General features: G+C 39.7%; 1 protein-coding gene across 2 annotated transcripts; it reads right to left on the bottom strand.

The window, feature by feature from the left end:
• Positions 1 to 140: 140 nt before the first annotated feature.
• Positions 141 to 17,494, bottom strand: LOC131427690 (voltage-dependent calcium channel subunit alpha-2/delta-3). 2 transcript variants are annotated; one of them, XM_058591105.1, is made up of 15 exons: positions 17,132 to 17,494; positions 5,484 to 5,565; positions 5,218 to 5,418; positions 4,621 to 5,154; positions 4,432 to 4,557; positions 4,018 to 4,371; positions 3,783 to 3,962; positions 3,249 to 3,724; positions 3,049 to 3,194; positions 2,475 to 2,977; positions 2,173 to 2,415; positions 1,977 to 2,094; positions 1,695 to 1,917; positions 1,426 to 1,639; positions 141 to 1,369 (listed from the first exon to the last, which is right to left on the bottom strand). In XM_058591105.1, the coding sequence occupies exons 1-15, from the start codon at positions 17,239 to 17,241 to the stop codon at positions 1,250 to 1,252; spliced, it is 3,630 nt and encodes a 1,209-aa protein (XP_058447088.1). In that variant the 5' UTR covers positions 17,242 to 17,494; the 3' UTR covers positions 141 to 1,249. The 2 variants fall into 2 exon arrangements, with proteins under 2 accessions (XP_058447088.1, XP_058447087.1); XM_058591104.1 differs by having other exon boundaries at positions 3,037 to 3,194.
• Between the last annotated feature and the right edge of the window lie 249 nt (positions 17,495 to 17,743).

Here is a 17,743-nt window from a genome sequence, read left to right on the forward strand (position 1 = left end):
CACAATAGGTGGAAGCATCGAGTCCAGTTCGAATTGACTGCCATTAGTACTGTCGAATGATACAGCAGCCGGTAAGTTCAAAATTGCACTAATACAATTGGATGGGACGGTGATACAGTAACTAATAAATAATACAAGTGTAAATATCAACAGATTCTTTATACCAACGTAGACTTATTCACTAGCTTCCATATAAACTAAACATCAACTTACAAATGTTTTCCCATGCAGAGACACAACTAATCATAACATTTTCCAAATTATGGCGAAAGGTAAAAACAGATTTTTTTAAATGATACCGTTTCGTATAATCAATATTACATTTAAAATGTCTGTGGGACCTGACTTCCCGATCACTTATTGAAAAAAACAGCAATATAATATTTGTGTGCAAAAAAAACTAGATGTGCACAAAAATAACTATCCTTTATTTGAAATCGTCTATGCTATGTAACAACTTGCTTGCCAGACATGACTTAAAAGTGGGTACAAAAAATAAACGTTTGTCTTGATTATATGCACGTGTCGATTCAAAGATGGCTCTTGATTTTTTTAATTCCCGACCACCCTGTGCAGTAAGTGTTGGAGGGAATGATGCTGTAAACACTTGTGGCTCGAAGGAACAGTCCGAATGATGAGATTTTTGCTAAATTACCCTACCAATTATTTCTCACACTCCCGCGACTGCCGATCTAGTGAATTTGTAGGACGTTTCATTAGTGTTGAAGAACAACGTCTTAGGATGTATGGACAGTGACCTCACGAAACTTTTGAATGTTATTTATGTTGGTCGGTTGGTTTTAAAAGTGCTCACAAAAATTTAACGCTAACATCTCTGAGAAAAACCAATTTCTAAACAACAATTGATCGTGTAAAATTGCTCAACACTTCAAACGTGTAACAAGTACGATAATCTGAATGCCAAAACTACAATTGGTGTTTAAAAGTATCAAAAATCAGTAGGAAATTAGATGAGATTGGTTCTTTTGATGATATATAAATTTCTCTTATTCGAAATGTGCACATTGAAATAGTGGTTTAACGAATCAAATGTTTAATCAGAAGATACTTCCATTGAGTTATTGATCGCTTGTAAAAATGAAGTCTCTTCAATCATCTACAGGTATAAGCAATCTCAAAATTTTGTCCCACCAAACCTTGCTTAAATTATTACGAACCTTCACTGCGTTTCACTTAACTTATGGCTTTAACTAGTACTTCTGTCTAAAATCTGTTTCGATTGTATTCTTTAAAATTGGACTAGGTTTTCGGCACATCGATATAACAACAGTGATACTAAACACGGTACCACTACAGTCAGTTGAAGTAAGGACCTGGATGCAAGCCCGCACTGGGCAACCCGTTCTTCCTGTTGGAAAAAAATTCAAATGAGGAAATTCAAATCTTCGGATCGAAACTACTCACATCCGGATGCTCAGTGTAGCACTCCTCCAGCCGTCGGCGGGGTAGAAAATTCAATCTCGTTTTAACACACGGCAGCCCCTCGGTGTCATTGTGATTGATGACCTGGGGCGATGCACTGAGAATCACATGGTCCGAGGGATACTCGCTCTCGACGATGACCATCAGTAGATTCGATCGTGGAATACGCTTCGCAAAGTACGGTCGGTGAAGCAATCTGAAAGCGAAGTTAGATCAATCCCAAATAAAAAAAGATTCCCAAAACAACGTACTCCGCTGGATTAACCGGTTGCGCTTCGTAGAAGAACCCATCGCCCTTGATAAATCTGTCCTGTTGCATGACGTACAGGTCCGACTTTTTGTCGCAAGCTTCGTACACCATTTCCATCTTTATCTCCCTGGGACGATTGAAATATTCATCTTCATCATTGATATAAGTCTTTTTCGGTTTCTTCGGCCGGTTTAAGTCTGTGTAGTCGGAGTCGTCGTACTCCACTGCAAGAAAAGCACGGTTAGATAATTTTTATTTGATGAATTCGTGTGGCGAAATTCACTTGTGGCGTCATAGTAATCCGGACTGGCAACGCCGTGAACCCAAAAATCAAACTTGGTTAACCAGATGACTAATTCCGCAAATAGCCAGTCAATACCAAACAGGAGCAACTTCAATGGCTATTAAAAGGAGAGGAGAGATAGCACATTCGGCTTAAAATGTTCATAAATATATTCACACTTTCTGTCAAGGCTTACATGCATCAACGAAAATGCATCGTTCGCTGCGACTCGTTCGTAGTCGCACAATCCCTGAAGATCAAAAACTGTAATCATAGTGAAAATATCTTTATCCACCATCGATTGCATGATCGCTCCTTCAATCTCTCCGAAGAACCTTCCTGTGTCGTTGGAAGACTCCGACAAAATCACGTACCCGTTGTTGTCGATCACATAACAATCTCTGGTTTCCGAATTGCAAGTCTCGATACAACCTTCGCACTAGAAAGACCGGAAACAGTTGCATTCCAATACGCAATCGGAGCAAATATTCAACTCACCGTTGTTTTCGAAGTAATCTCCATAAACCGTTCATACATCAGTTCGTGAGAAAACTGAAATCCAGTCACGCACCCCGGAGCTTCCAGACCCCCATCCCTTGGGAAAATACCCATAGATGCCGTGACTTTCAGTTCCACACCTTCCGGATCGTCCGTAGCATGAGGAACGGAATACACAAAACTTTTCGGATCAATTTTATGCTGCAGGATTGCACTCTTATACCACGTTTCGTCGATTGCTTTCTTATGGTAGTCGCCAAACTCATTGTCTGTTTCGACTTCCACCTCACCGAAGATGAACTGCCATCTGGTCAAGCCACTCATAGTTGCCACGAACCGTAACGTGGCGTTGTACATCTTTATGATGTTCATTTCGTTCTTGTTCTCAAATTCCCAGTTGCGGAAGCTCGTATTGGTTACCTTGGCATCGAACACCAGTAGTTGCACTAACTCCTTGTTACAATAGTAGGCATCATCATCTAGTGTTTTTCTTCCGCAATTGGCTGCAAAGGCAAAAGAGGGAGTGGAGAGTTGAACTAAGGGTTACCTAATCTCTACTCACGTTCGTCAGCACCGTCTTTTTGAATATCTTCCGGCTCCGGTTCATACTGCTGGGACCATTTCCAATTCGGGTCATAGAGTTGGACCAAGAAATGGCGTAGCTCGTCTTCCGGAGTCTTGAACTCGTGTCCCTCCAGGTAGTGATACTTGCAATAGACCCTGGAAGAGCATTCCAGCAACATTCAAACGGGAAAACCTAACCTAAAAGCTTACCATTCGGGGTGCACCTTCCAGTTATCTCCGACAAAAAAATCGGAAATATTGGTTCCCATGTGCTGATTTCGCTTGATTTCATCGCCTACTTTGATCCACGTGTTGCCATAGTCATGTGGCAGGACCAATCCGAGTGAGAACGGTGTATTCTCCAGTGGTGCATAGTAATAGTCCTGATACTCCAACGAAACACGCCGCATTTTGTCGAAATGAAACCTCACCGGGACCTTCAACATCTTGCCAAACTTCGAGAACACTAGCTGTTCTCTTAGTGTTTCCATGACTGGATTGGGTTCCCGACCGTTGAGTGTATCGTCAGATATCTCCATTATATCGTTCAGAACCTGTTCGATCTCTGTCAGATCAATACTGTTATAGTTTTCCTTAAGACGACCCTTAGAAACTGGTCTAAGATCTGGATGCATCAATACGTAGCCATTGTTACTGACGATGAATGAATATCCGTTGACGCCCAGCTGAAACAAGATCCTTAAAATTTACTAAAATCGATTTATCCCTATCTACTATACCGACCTTATAAGGTAGGGTCAGTTCATCAAGATCTTCCACGGGTATATCCGTACCCGCCACTCCAAGTAAGCCCGGTATTCGTGTTTGATTATCGTAGTAGGCTTTCCGGTCGAACGCGGGTGCCCCAACCGCTATCATCAGCCGAGGTGGTTCATCGTCGTCGGCTTCGGATTCCAAATTTTCCTACAAATGAAATTTTTGTTAAGAGACAATTGTGCTCTTCACCATTCACACTTACCGCCGTATCCGTAAACGCATGTGTCCAAGTTGGTGGATGTTCGACACCTTGTAAAACAAGAGGCGTTGCTATCACGGTTACATACTTCAACACTTCCTCCTGTACCTCATCCAGTGATTGGATGTGTGAGTAGTGTCCCCGATTGAGGCAAGCCATCCACTGAATTTCTCGCACTTTCGTCACTTCCCGTCCCAGCAGGTAAGTGAAAACACGAACTGGAACTTTGGTCCCATTCTCCAACCAGTTGTACTCCTCGAACACTTCGGTTATATTGCTGGGAACTCCGTCCGTAATCAACATAACAGCTTGATTACATCCACTGACCGTTTCGTTACATCTTCGAATTTCACGGTACTGCAAAATTCGCAATGATTATGATCTGTCAAAATTGATGAAACGACAATTGGAACTCACGTATTGCAACAATTCAAAAGCTTTTATGAATGCCTTTCGGACGTTGGCGTATCCTTCAGGATGCAATTCGCGTACCTTTTCGTTCAAGAATCTAATATTTTCCGGAGTGGCTTGTACAAGTATATCCTAAAAATGCTGTGTGCATAGAAAAGTTTCACGATAGCATTAAGCAATGAAGGCAATACTTACGGAGAAGCATGGTATAAGCGGTTCCACGTCATTAGAATATTTGTAAATGTTAATGAAATCATTATTAGAAAACGTATCTAAAACACTTTTAACAGTTAATTGAGCTATGTAGTTTCGATACCCCGTCATCGATCCGGAGTTATCGAGCAGAATTACAATATCCTTGGAGCATGTGGCCGTTTCAATATACCACGATCGTCTCCGACAGTCGAAGGTGTCCACTTGTTCACGGTCCCACTCCAGTGCCGGATAGTGGCGCAGTATTCCCGTAGCCGATCCGAAATACTGCCACGATAGCGCAGGGTCTGAGTTGTAGTTTTGCACGAACACATCATCCAGAGCTTCGGACCACTGCAGTGCCTCCAAAACCCAGGGATACCGATCGTACACATTCTGCGGTACGTGTACTGAACTGTAGGAAGTGTTGACGGAAATGTTGAAAAAATGAGTATCTGGGTTCAAAGACATGTTCCGATACATCCAAATGTTTTCTTCCAGGGATAATGGTATCTCCGGTTCCGGACGATCTTCGATCTTTAACAAAAACATTAATTAACTGTTAAATTTACAATCTCACAACTGCTGCTTCGAACGTACAATCGAATATTTGCTAGAATAGTACGTGAAGTTGTCCGGATTAGTATTGTTGAATTGTTCGGACATTTCTTCCGCCAGATTGATGATACATTTGATGGCATCCATTTTCCGGATCAACATGCGGCCGACGTTCTCTACAATAGATTGGATCAAACTGGTTCCATCCTTGTGCTCTACACGTGCATTGAATCCTTTGTATTTCTAGACGCATAAGAACGGTGTATATCCTTAGTAATCTTGTTCTAAAACCTGAACTGAATACTCACAGCTGTAATTTCGCTGGCCTTTGTCATTGTCTGGGCCAAGTCCCACAGCTCTTCTCCGAAGTTATCACCCCATTTTTCCATGCTGAAACGAAATAAATTATTGTTTAGCGATAGTAGCAACGTATAATTCATTAAAAAAAAAAACTGTTAGATACCAGTCCCCACTGAATAGTTTTTTTAGTGGGTAATACCATAGCCTTCAATGCAGCCCATCTGGGTTCCATTCCCAACCCCACAAATAAAGGATCATAAAGTTCTTCTGACGCGTTTCGATCATTGCATTTTCACCCCTTTATGGGCTACTCTGGTCGAGGATGGGGGTTTGCAGTTTCCACACTGTCCATTCCAGGGCCCAAATGAACACTAGCAATACTGAAGGAAACCAAGCTCATCGTCGAGGTGATAGGTTTTTTTGTATCGACATGATAAAATAGCTTGTAACTCAAGCGACAGATTCCTTTGCGGTGATTTGCTACGACAGCTACGAGTATCTTCTATTGCAAATTCACCAAAGAATTTGACACTTGGACAGGAAATGTGCTTCACCCGGTCACCAGTCAATCATTGGTTTCTGCGTCTGTATCGTATCGGTATTTTGTCATCCTACCAACTGCTTCATTGTTTTTAATGTCTTCGTTACTGATTAATTTACGCCTGAGTAGAGGATGAATGATGATTAATGAGTCAGTGGAACATTGATATGGAATTTATTAAAAGTAACGATTGTCTGAGAAAGTACCAAGATTTCTACAACACAATCTAAGAGGAAGCTACATTTAACATGCAAACAAACTACTAGGTGTGCAGATTTAGGACGATATTATCCACGACGTTGAACCGCGGACAGCATAATTTAATCTGTCTTAAGGTTGTGCTAATACCCAGGGCATTCCAGTCATTGCATGTATACAAATTAACAATCTCCTTTATTCCCCAACCAGCACTATGACCAAAGTCAGGTTCAATACCATCTTAATTCTTAATTAACCCTTAAATTGAGCAAATCAACATAATCCCTACTACGCAGTGCCAAACAGTGTTTTCAGCTTTTAATTAAGTACATTCAAATCTATTTATCTAGCGAAGCAAAGAGAACAATAACAGTGGGAAAGATAACGAGACCAAGATCGACTCTCTACGAAGTGGGTAACCAATTTGTGCTTAGTGCCCATGGCTATGTTACTTTTGAAGTTACGTTTCAGTTTATGTTTATCACTGTATTCTAAGGAAAAAATATAAAAACAAATCATTTCGCTTCGTTTTCAATGAAAATTTGCACTTTCTTCTTGTTTCCTTCCATCAAACCCTGCCGGGTGCAACTTCCTTGGCACATTTGTTCCACATTTTGGTCATCTGAGTCGCGTCTCGAGCCGTTTTTCCACCATTCTTAAGCTTTCGCTTCATTATTGCTCAAAATCTCTTGATGGGCCGAAACTGCGGGCAGTCAGAGGGGTTTATGTTTTCATCGATGAAACCTACGTTATTGTCCCGATACCACTGGATGACATCTCGGCTATAGTGGCAACTTGCCAAATTTGTCCAAAACTTCACAGGACCTTTATGGGCTCTTAAGAAAGGTAGTACGCGGTTTTTGAGGTATTCTTCCTTGTACAGCTTCGAGTCCTTTGTCTTATTAATCACGAACACTTTGGTATTTGCTCCGCAGCTTCATATCCCTCGCCAAATGATCCGTTTTTTCGCCGGAACATCTCTTCGTGCCGTCGCCATGTAGAATTTTTGGCCAGAAAGCTGTCCAAAATCCATTTTGACGTAGGTTGCATCGTCGATGAGCAGGCATTCTTGGTACTTCGTCAAAACCTGCTGGTACAATTTCCGAGCTCGAGTTTTGGTGACGAAACTTTGCTTCAACGTTCTGTTTGGTTACTTACTGGCTCAATAAGAACGGTATCCTACTAGCAAACGAATTCTTCGAATGGTACTGCAGCTACTACGGATCACATATTCGCGATAAGACAAGTACTCCAGAAGTGTCGTGAACACAACGTACCCACGCATCACCTATTCATTGACTTCAAAGCAGCATACGACACAATCGATCGATAACAGCTATGGCAGATAATGCACGAATACGGTGTCCCGGATAAACTGACGCGATTGATCAAATCAACGATGGATAGAGTGATGTGCAACGTCCGAGTATCTGGGACGCTCTCGAGTCCCTTCGAATCTCGGTGAGAGCTACGGCAAGGTGATGGACTCTCTTTTATCTTGTTCAATATTGTCTTGGAAGGTGTGATTCGAAGAGCAAGGATCGACACGAGTGGCACGATCTTCCGAAAGTCCGTACAACTTTTTGGCTTCGCTGACGATATTGATATTGTGACACGTAACTTTGAGAAGATGACGGAAACCTACATCGGACTGACCATAAATGTGTCAAAAATAAAATACATCAGAGGAAGAGGCTCTAGAGATGAAACACTACGCCTCCCACCACGAATATTGATAGACGGTGACGATATCGAGGTGGTTGACGAGTTTGTGTATTTGGGCTCACTGGTGACCGCCGACAATGACACTAGCAGAGAAATACAGAGAAGTATTTTGGCAGGGTATCGTGCGCACTTTGGAAGTACGCCACCGCACGAAATTGGCCATCTACAAAACGCTCATTAGACCGGTTGTTCTCTATGGCCACGAGACCTGGACTATGTTGGCAGAGAACCATCGCGCCCTCAGTGTTTTTGAAAGAAATGTGCTGAGAACCATCTATGGCGGTGTGCAGATGGAAGACGGAACGTGGGGACGGCGTATGAATCACGAATCGCAACAGCTGCTAGGGGAACCACGCATCGTACGGACAGCTAAAATCGGACGTCTACGGTGAGCTGGGCATGTCATAAGAATGTCGGACGACAGCCCAGTGTAAATGGTTTTTGAAACTAATCCGACAATGCTACAAGAAGAAGAGGAGCGCAGCGAGCAAGGTGGATCGATCAAGAAAAGGGTGATCTCAGAAGCATTCGTGCCTTGAGTGGCTGGCGACGAGCAACCATGGACCGAGTTATGTGAAGACGTATTTTTGATACAGCAAAGGACACCCCAGGCCTATAGGTGTTAGGTAAGGCAAGGTGGGTAAGCGAGCAGCAGCGTATTTTTGTGCGATAGTTCAGGGTTTACTCTGGCGGTTCTCAAAACCTTCTGGTTCAGCTTGCGGCCATATGTCCCAATACGACGCTTACCTTGAAGCAGTGGATCGAGTTCTTTCGCTTTCTGGAACGTTTGAGCACATCATACACGGTTGATTTGGAGCAATTCCAGAAATGCTTAGCAGATCATCAGACTCGACCTTCTCTGATTTGGATGAAACTTTGCACAAGGCTTCAGTATTGCAAACCATAAGTTTTGAACCGATGGAGAGGTCAATCCGACTCACGACTGATTTTTAAAAAGGGCGTATGTATTTTAGCATATCACGAAAATTGCCTTTTCAAAACGTTGTAACTCGGAAACCGTTAATTGTACAAAAATGGCGTTCAGGAAGAAGTTGTAGGGAATCGATTGGGCACTCTAAACAATATACACTGAAAAAATTTTTTGATTTTTTTCTCAATAATTTCCAAATGAACCAAAAAAATTAAATTTAAAAAAATCAGGGTTTCGGTTTTTTTTGATAATTTTTATTTTAAAGCTCTTATTAAAACCTACAGATTGATGGCTATCCCATCCGTGCCTTTTGAAAAATGAAGAAGTTACAGCTAAAACAATTTACAGATATATTCGAAATTTTAAGTTCTCGTTGAAAGATAATTATTTAAACAGTAGAATATTATTCTACAGGCTAAAGGAAATAAATTTGTTCATGATATCCTTTTTTCTAAAAGTTGCTGTTCTTGAGATACTTGGATATTTAATTATAACACCATTTTTTATATTTTCATCCATTGTTTATTTGCTTGCTATATCTACAATTATTACATGTACATGAATAATTCTTAATTATATTTAAGGTTTTATTTATGTCTGACGGAGCTGCCTCGCAGTACAAAAACAGAAAAAAAAATTAAGTTTAGTAAATTTAAATCAATGTATAACTTTGATGCTGAGTGGCATTTTTTTGCAACTTCTCATAGTAAGGGACCATGTGATGCATTCACGGCCATGTCTTTTTGTTTACGTGTCACAAGAAGAATATGAACGGGGTGTGACCGAGTGGAGTAGTGTTTATAAGGATAAAAATGATTGCAGGCACACAGAAATACCATTCTTTCGTTCCGATTTCAGAAACCACAATCGTCACAAGACTGTATTCGAATGACGATGCACGTAGTACTCATACAATTTTCAAAAACTTAAAACCTTAAATATAATTAAGAATTATTCATGTACATGTAATAATTGTAGATATAGCAAGCAAATAAACAATTGATGGAAATATAAAAAATGGTGTTATAATTAAATATCCAAGTATCTCAAAAACAGCAACTTTTAGAAGAAAGGATATCATGAACAAATTTATTGTCTTTAACCTGTAGAATAATATTCTACTGTTTAAATGATTATCTTTCAACTAGAACTTGAAATTTCGAATATATCTGTAAATTGTTTTAGCTGTAACTTCTTCATTTTTTAAAAGGCACGGATGAGATAGACATCAATCTGTTGGTTTTAATAAGAGCTTTAAAATAAAAATTATCAAAAAAATCGAAACCCTGATTTTTTTTAATTTAATTTATTTGGTTCATTTTGAAATTATTCAGAAAAACCTGTTTTAATCCACCTAGTGGTGTAATGATGCCTTTCTCATGTACATATAATATTGTGGTATTCTATTTGTACTTCCGGAACCGGATACCGGGAACCAGCATAGCCGGAATCGGTTTGTTTAGTTGCCTACTGATAATGACTATCGATTTGTGTAGTTTTTAAGACCAGTTTAGGAAATTTTTTACGTTTTTTGTTTCGCCGGTTTAAGTGGCGGTATATAATATTGAACACACTTTACCCTATAACTCCGGAACCGGAAGTCGGATCCGGATGAAATTCAGGAATTCCGTATGGGACCACGAGACCTTTCATTTGAATCTAAGTTTGTCAAAATCGGTTCAGCCATCTCCGAGAAAACCTAGTGAGATTATTTGACACATACACACACACACACACATACATACACACACACACAGACATTGCTCAGCTCGATGAACTGAGTCGAATGGTAAATGACACTTGGCCCTCCGGGCCAATTTTCACTAGTCGGTTTTTCAAGTGATTGCATAACCTTTCTATATGAGAAAGGCAAAAAATAAAAAAAACGGCTTACGATTTACAACGAGACCCGTAAACTGTTTTAGCTATAACTTCTTCATTTTTCAAAAGGCACGGATTGGATAGCCATCAATCGGTAGGTTTTAATAACAGCTTTAAAATAAAAACTATCAAAAAAAATTAAAGACATGCTTTTTTTATTTAACTTTTTCGGATTATTTTGTAATTACTGAGAAAAAAATCAAATTTTTTTTTCAGTGTACATTCTGTTTAGAGTGCCTAATCGATTCCCCACAACTTCTTCCTGAACGCCATGTTTGTACAATTAACGGATTCCGAGTTACAACGATTTGAAAAAGGCAATTTTTGTGAAATGCAAAAATACATACACCATTTTTAAAAATCAGTCGTGAGTCGGATTGACCTCTCAATCGGTTCAAAACTTATGGTTTGTCATACTGAAGCCATGTACAAAGATTCATCCAAATCAGAGAAGGTCGATTCTGATTTTGTCACTTTTTCGTCTACTCATTCCTGGAATTGCTCTTTGGCGATTTGTGACGTATTTGCGATTTTTATGGCGGACCATGTATGCAGAATTTTTTCTCTCCTCTCGGCTTCCAACTGGAATAACTTTTGACTCACTGCACGAAACACCGTGAAATTTATACTAAATTAGTAGGCGCCTAGGTAAACAAACCGCTGTAAAAGAATTCTTACAGCGGCCACTTTCCGTGCCGCTGCAACACGAATTCCGGATTCTACTGTCTGTTACATAAGAGCGTGGTCACGATTATTCGCGATCGGTAAAGCGGAATAGTGTGGTGTGTTTATTTTTTAAACATAGAGAGCAGTGGTAACCTTGATGCAATGCGAAAATAAATCAGCCGACTATTGTTTACAATTCGATTTCAGCATTTTTCCAATATGAGTACCGCGTACTTCGAAGCAGTTTTTTTGTGCTCGCTCCCGATAGGTGCCAAAATGATCCAAGCTGACGCGGTGAAATACATGAAAAAGTAGAAACAGTTTGTGAGTAAGTGGGTGAATCGTTTTACAGGGGTGAAAAACGTCGACGACTTTCCAAATCGCGGCTCTGTCGGTAAAAGCGAAAAAGTGATTTATGACCTGTTTTAGAAGAATTCGGCATTAACTTTACGCGAAGGTGCTTCAAAATTGGCCAAAAAAGGTTTATATATATATATCGTACGGAACTGTTCGCAGACATTTGATCGCAAGTAATTTGAAATTTCGAAGTTCATTTTCAGAAACCGATGTTGAGTGAAAAACATGTGCAAAAACGTCTTGAATGCGCAAAGAGTAAAATGGTGTCGTGGCCTTGGACTGGCCCTCTCAGTCGCCCGATGCCTATCCAATTTTAAACGTTTGGGCTAAAATGAAGATGAAGCTTGGAAAAAACCGGCCACACAATTTGAAACAGCTTGTTAGCCGAATTCACAAATTTGGAGGTCGTTTTCAGAAAAATACACGCAAAATCTCGCTCAAAGTATGCCTCGAAGGTGTCAAGCCATTATTAACACTGAAGGGGATTGTACTTGCTATTAATATATTTGCATGCAAGTTTTTGAGCTAATAAAACAATATTCAAAAGTATTTTCATGTTGAGTCTTTTCATTTTCTCGTAACAGTGACATAATGTATGTCAGGTCAAAACCTTCTCACCCTGTGCCCGGAGTCTAGAATTAAGCCCACATTGGTCATGTGGAAAACATCGGATGAACCTGATCAATAATGTAGTGGCCTACTACACCTGTTCTTGTTACTGAATAGACATAAATATTAACACTAAAAAATATTTTAATTTTTCTACGTTGCGTCTTCAACTCATCATTTCGCACAGAGAACGGCCAACAGGCAGTTTTTTATTATATTTTATATTAAATACTGTGCTCGAAAAAATGCTATATTGGATAGGTGAAAATTTATGAAATGAAATTCCCGAAATCGAAAAAATTTTTTGATGCCAAAAGTTTTAAAATTGCATGAAACGTCGAGATTTAGTGTCATCTTGAAAAAAAAATTCTGGGACTCTGGGATCTCTAAATTTCCAGAAAGTCGATTCTTTCCAACAAATTTTTTTTTGAGATGACACTAAATCTCGACGTTTCATGCAATTCTAAGACGTTTGAGATCAATTTTTTTTTAGTTTGTTAAAATCGGTTCAGCCATCTCTGAGAAAATTGAACGGTTAAAATATCTTCGGAAAGTGTGCACACACACACACACACACATTTTCCGATCTCGTCGAACTGAGTCGAATGGTATATAACACTATGGGTCTCCGAGGCTCCGTTCGAAAGTCGGTTTTCCCAGCAATTCGAATACCTTTCTATAGAGAAGGCAAAAAGCTTAGTCGAATAGTATTTAACACTAGAGGTCTCCGGAACTCCAATTAAAAGCTTCAGTTTTGCAGCAATTCTATGACCCTTCTATAGAGAAAGTAAAAACATTCCCTAGGAGTTTCATAGTCCGGTACCATGTCTCAATGTTCGATACCCATTCAAATTCACAACGGCAATAAAAGACTGCCTCCCAGCATCGGAAAAAGACTACGAAATAAAACACGCTTCGATTTCTGGAAGTAAACTGATCCAATTGAGGTCCAACTAGATTTCGGATGCAGGAGCTAAATGATTCCGAAATAAAACTGACTGATTTTTGTCTTTTTCTATTGACTGATGATAGAATTGCTGAGACCTTGAAGACCCATTCGACTCAGTTCGACGAGCTCAGAAAATGTCTGTGTGTGTGCATGTGTATAACCGATTTCAACTCGTTTGGAAGCTACTGTTGGGTCATTGATCAAGTTCGAAGATCAAATGGCTGTGATTTACGGTTTCGAAGAATTTTTCTTTCGCGCTCAATTTTCTTGGAGATGACTGAGTCGATTTAAACAAAGCTAGGCTCGCCTGGAAACTTGGTCCATTGAACAGGTTTGGCTGTCACTTACGGTTCTGGTGATATAATGGCATAAGTGACGTGAACGTCAAAACTCATTGCTGATTAATTTTCTTGTATAAGGATTAACCGATATCAAAAACTGTAGGCTCGTTCTAGACTAAAATTGGACTGTGGGTCGATTTCGAGGATCATATGGCTGACATTTCAAGTTTCGGAGATATTATCGTACAAGTGGCGTAGCCACAATTATTCCAGAGGGTGATCAATGAACAAGTTCAAATGTATTATTGCTGATGATCTTGGTCCGAAAAATGTTGCCAAGTATGCGACATAATCGCTGAATTAGGGGCTATTGTGAACTACCCGAACTAATCTGAATAAATTGCTGTCAAAGATGAACCCAAACTAGTGCCAGAAATTATCTCAATAAAAAAGTAAACAATATTTTTAAAAGAATGTATCGATGAAAGAGAAAGGCATTATCACATCACTAGGTGGATTGAGAATAGGTTTTTTAAGATCGTAGAACCCATTTTCATAATCTGGAATTAAAATAAAGGTCCTATTGTCCATTGATTATTGCGATTTTTCTTGATCTGACAACTAGTTCCGGAGTTACAGGGTATTAAGTGTTGAAAACTTCAGTTGTTTAAGGTATGATCAGTTAACAGATTAGTCAATTAGTTTATTGATAGCGGTTTTTCAAACTGTTCATCGTCATCGCTGTCATAAAACTTTCTTCGGGAATATTAGTATCGTTTGATTACATAACTCATATAAATAATATGAGTATTGGTATAGAAAAGTCTTCATTAGCACCATAGGTATATTTGAAAACAAATTTTTTGTGTGGTGAATTATACACCTGTTTGCAATAACTCGCACTCAACGCCTCGAAATTATAAATTCCTAGTGGCGCTATGAGACCATCCATTTCAATGCACATATACGAAAGTCGATCCTTCCATCGCTGAACAATCAATGCGTGTTCAGTTCGAAATCTGTTGATCAATACTTTCTGGTCTTTCAATACCAGATATCGTAGACGTAAGCGATTAATAAGAAGTTTATCCAGCAATTTTGGAGACCCGAGAATCATAACAAAAAGATTCACAATAACTCACATGGCGTGAAAAAAAATTGAAGACGAAGAAAGAAATCTCATCAACTCGCTTTTCACAACTTAGGAATAGGAGGGTATCGATTTTATTCTCAAAAAGTAAAAAGAGGTTTTGTCATTCATCGAAAGCGATTTCCGACTCCATGGAAACTACTACAATATGGGTATTTTTGGAACGGGTTTAAAGAGTAGATTCCGGAAAGTGATGTTTGAGGTATTTTGGAAATCCAAGATGGTGACTTCCGGTTAATTTATATTCCTCGAAAACCCTTACAATATGGGTATTTTCGGAACGGAATTGATGAGTAGATGTCGGAAAATGATGTTTGAAGTGGTTCTGAAATCCAAGATGGCGACTTCCGGATTGTTGATATTCCTTGAGAACCCATACAATATGGGTATTTTCGGAACGGGGTTAATGAGTAGATGCCGGAAAATGATGTTTGAGGTGGTTCTGAAATTAAAGATGTCGACATCCGGTTTATCGATATTCCTTGAAAACCCTTGCAATATGGGTATTTTCGGAACGGAATTGATGAGTAGATGTCGGAAAATGATGTTTGAAGTGGTTCTGAAATCCAAGATGGCGACTTCCGGTTTGTTGATACTCCTTGAGAACCCATACAATATGGGTATTTTCGGAACGGAATTGATGAGTAGATGTCGGAAAACGAAGTTTGAGGTAGTTTTGAAATTCGAGATGGCGGCTTCCGGTTTGTTGATATTTCTCGAAAATCCTTCCAATATGGGTATTTTCGGAACGGGGTTAATGAGTAGATGTCGGGAAACGATATTTGAGGTGGTTCTTAAATCCCAGATGGCGACTTCCGGTTGATTGATATTCCTTGTAAGCCCTTGCAATATGGGTATTTTCGGAACGGAATTGATGAGTAGATTTCGGAAAATGATGTTTGAGGTGGTTTTGAAATTCAAGATGGCGACTTCTGATTTGTTTATATTCCTTGAAAACCCTTACAATATGGATATTTTCGGAACGGTAGTGTTTTAAAGGAATACCAAGTTAAAGGAAAATGGCAAAAACTTTCAAAAGATACTAATAAACCGGAAGTCACTGTTTTGCATTTCAAAACCACCTCAAATATAATTTTCCGACGTCTACTTTCAAATCTCTTTCCGAAAGTACCCATATTGTAAGGGTTTTCAAGAAATATCAACAAACCGGAAGTCGCCATCGTGAATTTCAAAACTACCTCAAACATCATTTTCTGACATCTACTCATCAATTCCGTTCCGAAAATATCCATATTGTAAGGGTTTTCAAGGAATATCAACAAACCGGAAGTCGCCATCTTGGATTTCAGAACCACTTCAAACATCGTTTTCCGACATGTACTCATCAATTCCGTTCCGAAGATACCCATATTGTTAGGGGTTTTAGGCAATCTCAATAAACCGGAAGCCGCCATCTTGGATTTTGAAACGAGCCCAAACATCATTTTCTTGCACTTATGTTACTCTTCACATCCATTCCGAAAATAAACATATGATGCGCGGTTTCCACAATAATCACACAAAACTTTTTTTACGAAATAAATTCCAAATAACGTAAACTTTTTTTACAAACCAAATCCCAAATAACGTAAACTTTTTTTACGAACTACCTCTTTTTACGAACAGCCGTTTAGTTCGTAAATGGAGGTTTCGGTGTATCTGGAAATCAAATTAAAAACATTAGTAGCATGTTGAACTATGAACGCTTATGCAAAATCGGTCATATGTGGCTTATACTATTATCTATCAATTAAAGAGAAGTCTGTAAAACTTCAGAAAAAATGGAAAAGTTTCAGTTTTTGACCGAAAACAGAATAGCTCTCCCATGTTCAGGAAAAATGTTTGTCGTTATCAAACAGTATCCGCGTAAAACAAAAAATAGCTTCATGGAACAATTAGATGTAGACATGTAGTACAGAAACGAAATTTCGGTAAACTGCTTGTAAACACCTCCGACAGAGGAGGCACATGCGCTCAGCCCACACCCACCGGCTCTAGAACGATTCTGTTTATGTTTATGTTATTGTATATATCCAACCACCGCATTGCCCTAAACATGTTTGCAAACAACTTCGAGCGAGCGTCTCCAAACAAATACCGAAAACATCTCACCAACTCGCGATGCCGGGCACGCTCAACACGTGTTTCTCTCGTGAGTAGTGAGAAAACTCGGCGAACGGTGAGAGGGATAATTCTCACGTGTCTGAAAATAGCATCCCGTTTCGTTAAGTTTTCAATTTTCATCTGGTGGCATTTCCATCCCAGTGACAGCTGTCAAACTGGTAATGAATATAGATTTTCCAAGAAAACCCACATTTGCATGATGCTTCTCATCTCTTAATTACGAATACGGATGGATTTTACTTACATTTCAGTCTGCACCGATGCGTTCGCACTTTGATTCGGCAATTTCATCCATAAAAGGAATACAGCGATGCTCAGCACGAGTACCCTTCGGATGCTCATTTTCCCTACCATTCCGGCTGTTTTCGCACGAAAATCGCTCACTATAGCTACCAATATTAACTGCAGCACATAATTGCACTGAAAAAAGAACGGTTCCCGCACCGGGAACGGCTAAAAAAGCACCGCAATCGATTTCCTGCCGCAGCCGTAGATCACCATCCGTCGGTAGCCAAGATGGACTATTTTCTTCTGCTGATCAATGGTTGAAAGAAACTGCGCCGTCCGAACACATCCGCGGTACGCTCGAGACTGAGCAGGATGAGAAAAGCTATTTTCGACCACCAATTAGGTGAGAATTTCCTGCGGTGACGCTCTCGTGCCACCTTGTTTTGGTTCAGTTTCCCATCGGAACGCATCGGTTTTTCGTTCAACGTGCGTTTTTCACGAAGACTTTTCCACGAACCGGTTCGTCCAGTTGAGGAAACTGACGGTTGAAAATGAACGAATGATGGGTTAAGTTTCACACGAATTATTATCCATGTCGAACATTTTGACTTTTATTTTTTCTATAACG

The sequence above is a fragment of the Malaya genurostris genome, chromosome 2 (genome assembly GCF_030247185.1).
Source record: "Malaya genurostris strain Urasoe2022 chromosome 2, Malgen_1.1, whole genome shotgun sequence".
Classification (NCBI taxonomy): domain Eukaryota; kingdom Metazoa; phylum Arthropoda; class Insecta; order Diptera; family Culicidae; genus Malaya; species Malaya genurostris.

Excerpts from the sequence above, each read along its gene's own strand:
- LOC131427690 (XM_058591104.1), bottom strand. The coding sequence starts at position 17,241 with ATGGTAGGGAAAATGAGCATCCGAAGGGTACTCGTGCTGAGCATCGCT. Across the intron at positions 4,372-4,431 it reads CTTTTGAATTGTTGCAATAC|TACCGTGAAATTCGAAGATG; the intron begins GTGAGTTCCAAT and ends CGAATTTTGCAG. Across the intron at positions 2,095-2,172 it reads ATGCATTTTCGTTGATGCAT|CCATTGAAGTTGCTCCTGTT; the intron begins GTAAGCCTTGAC and ends TCCTTTTAATAG.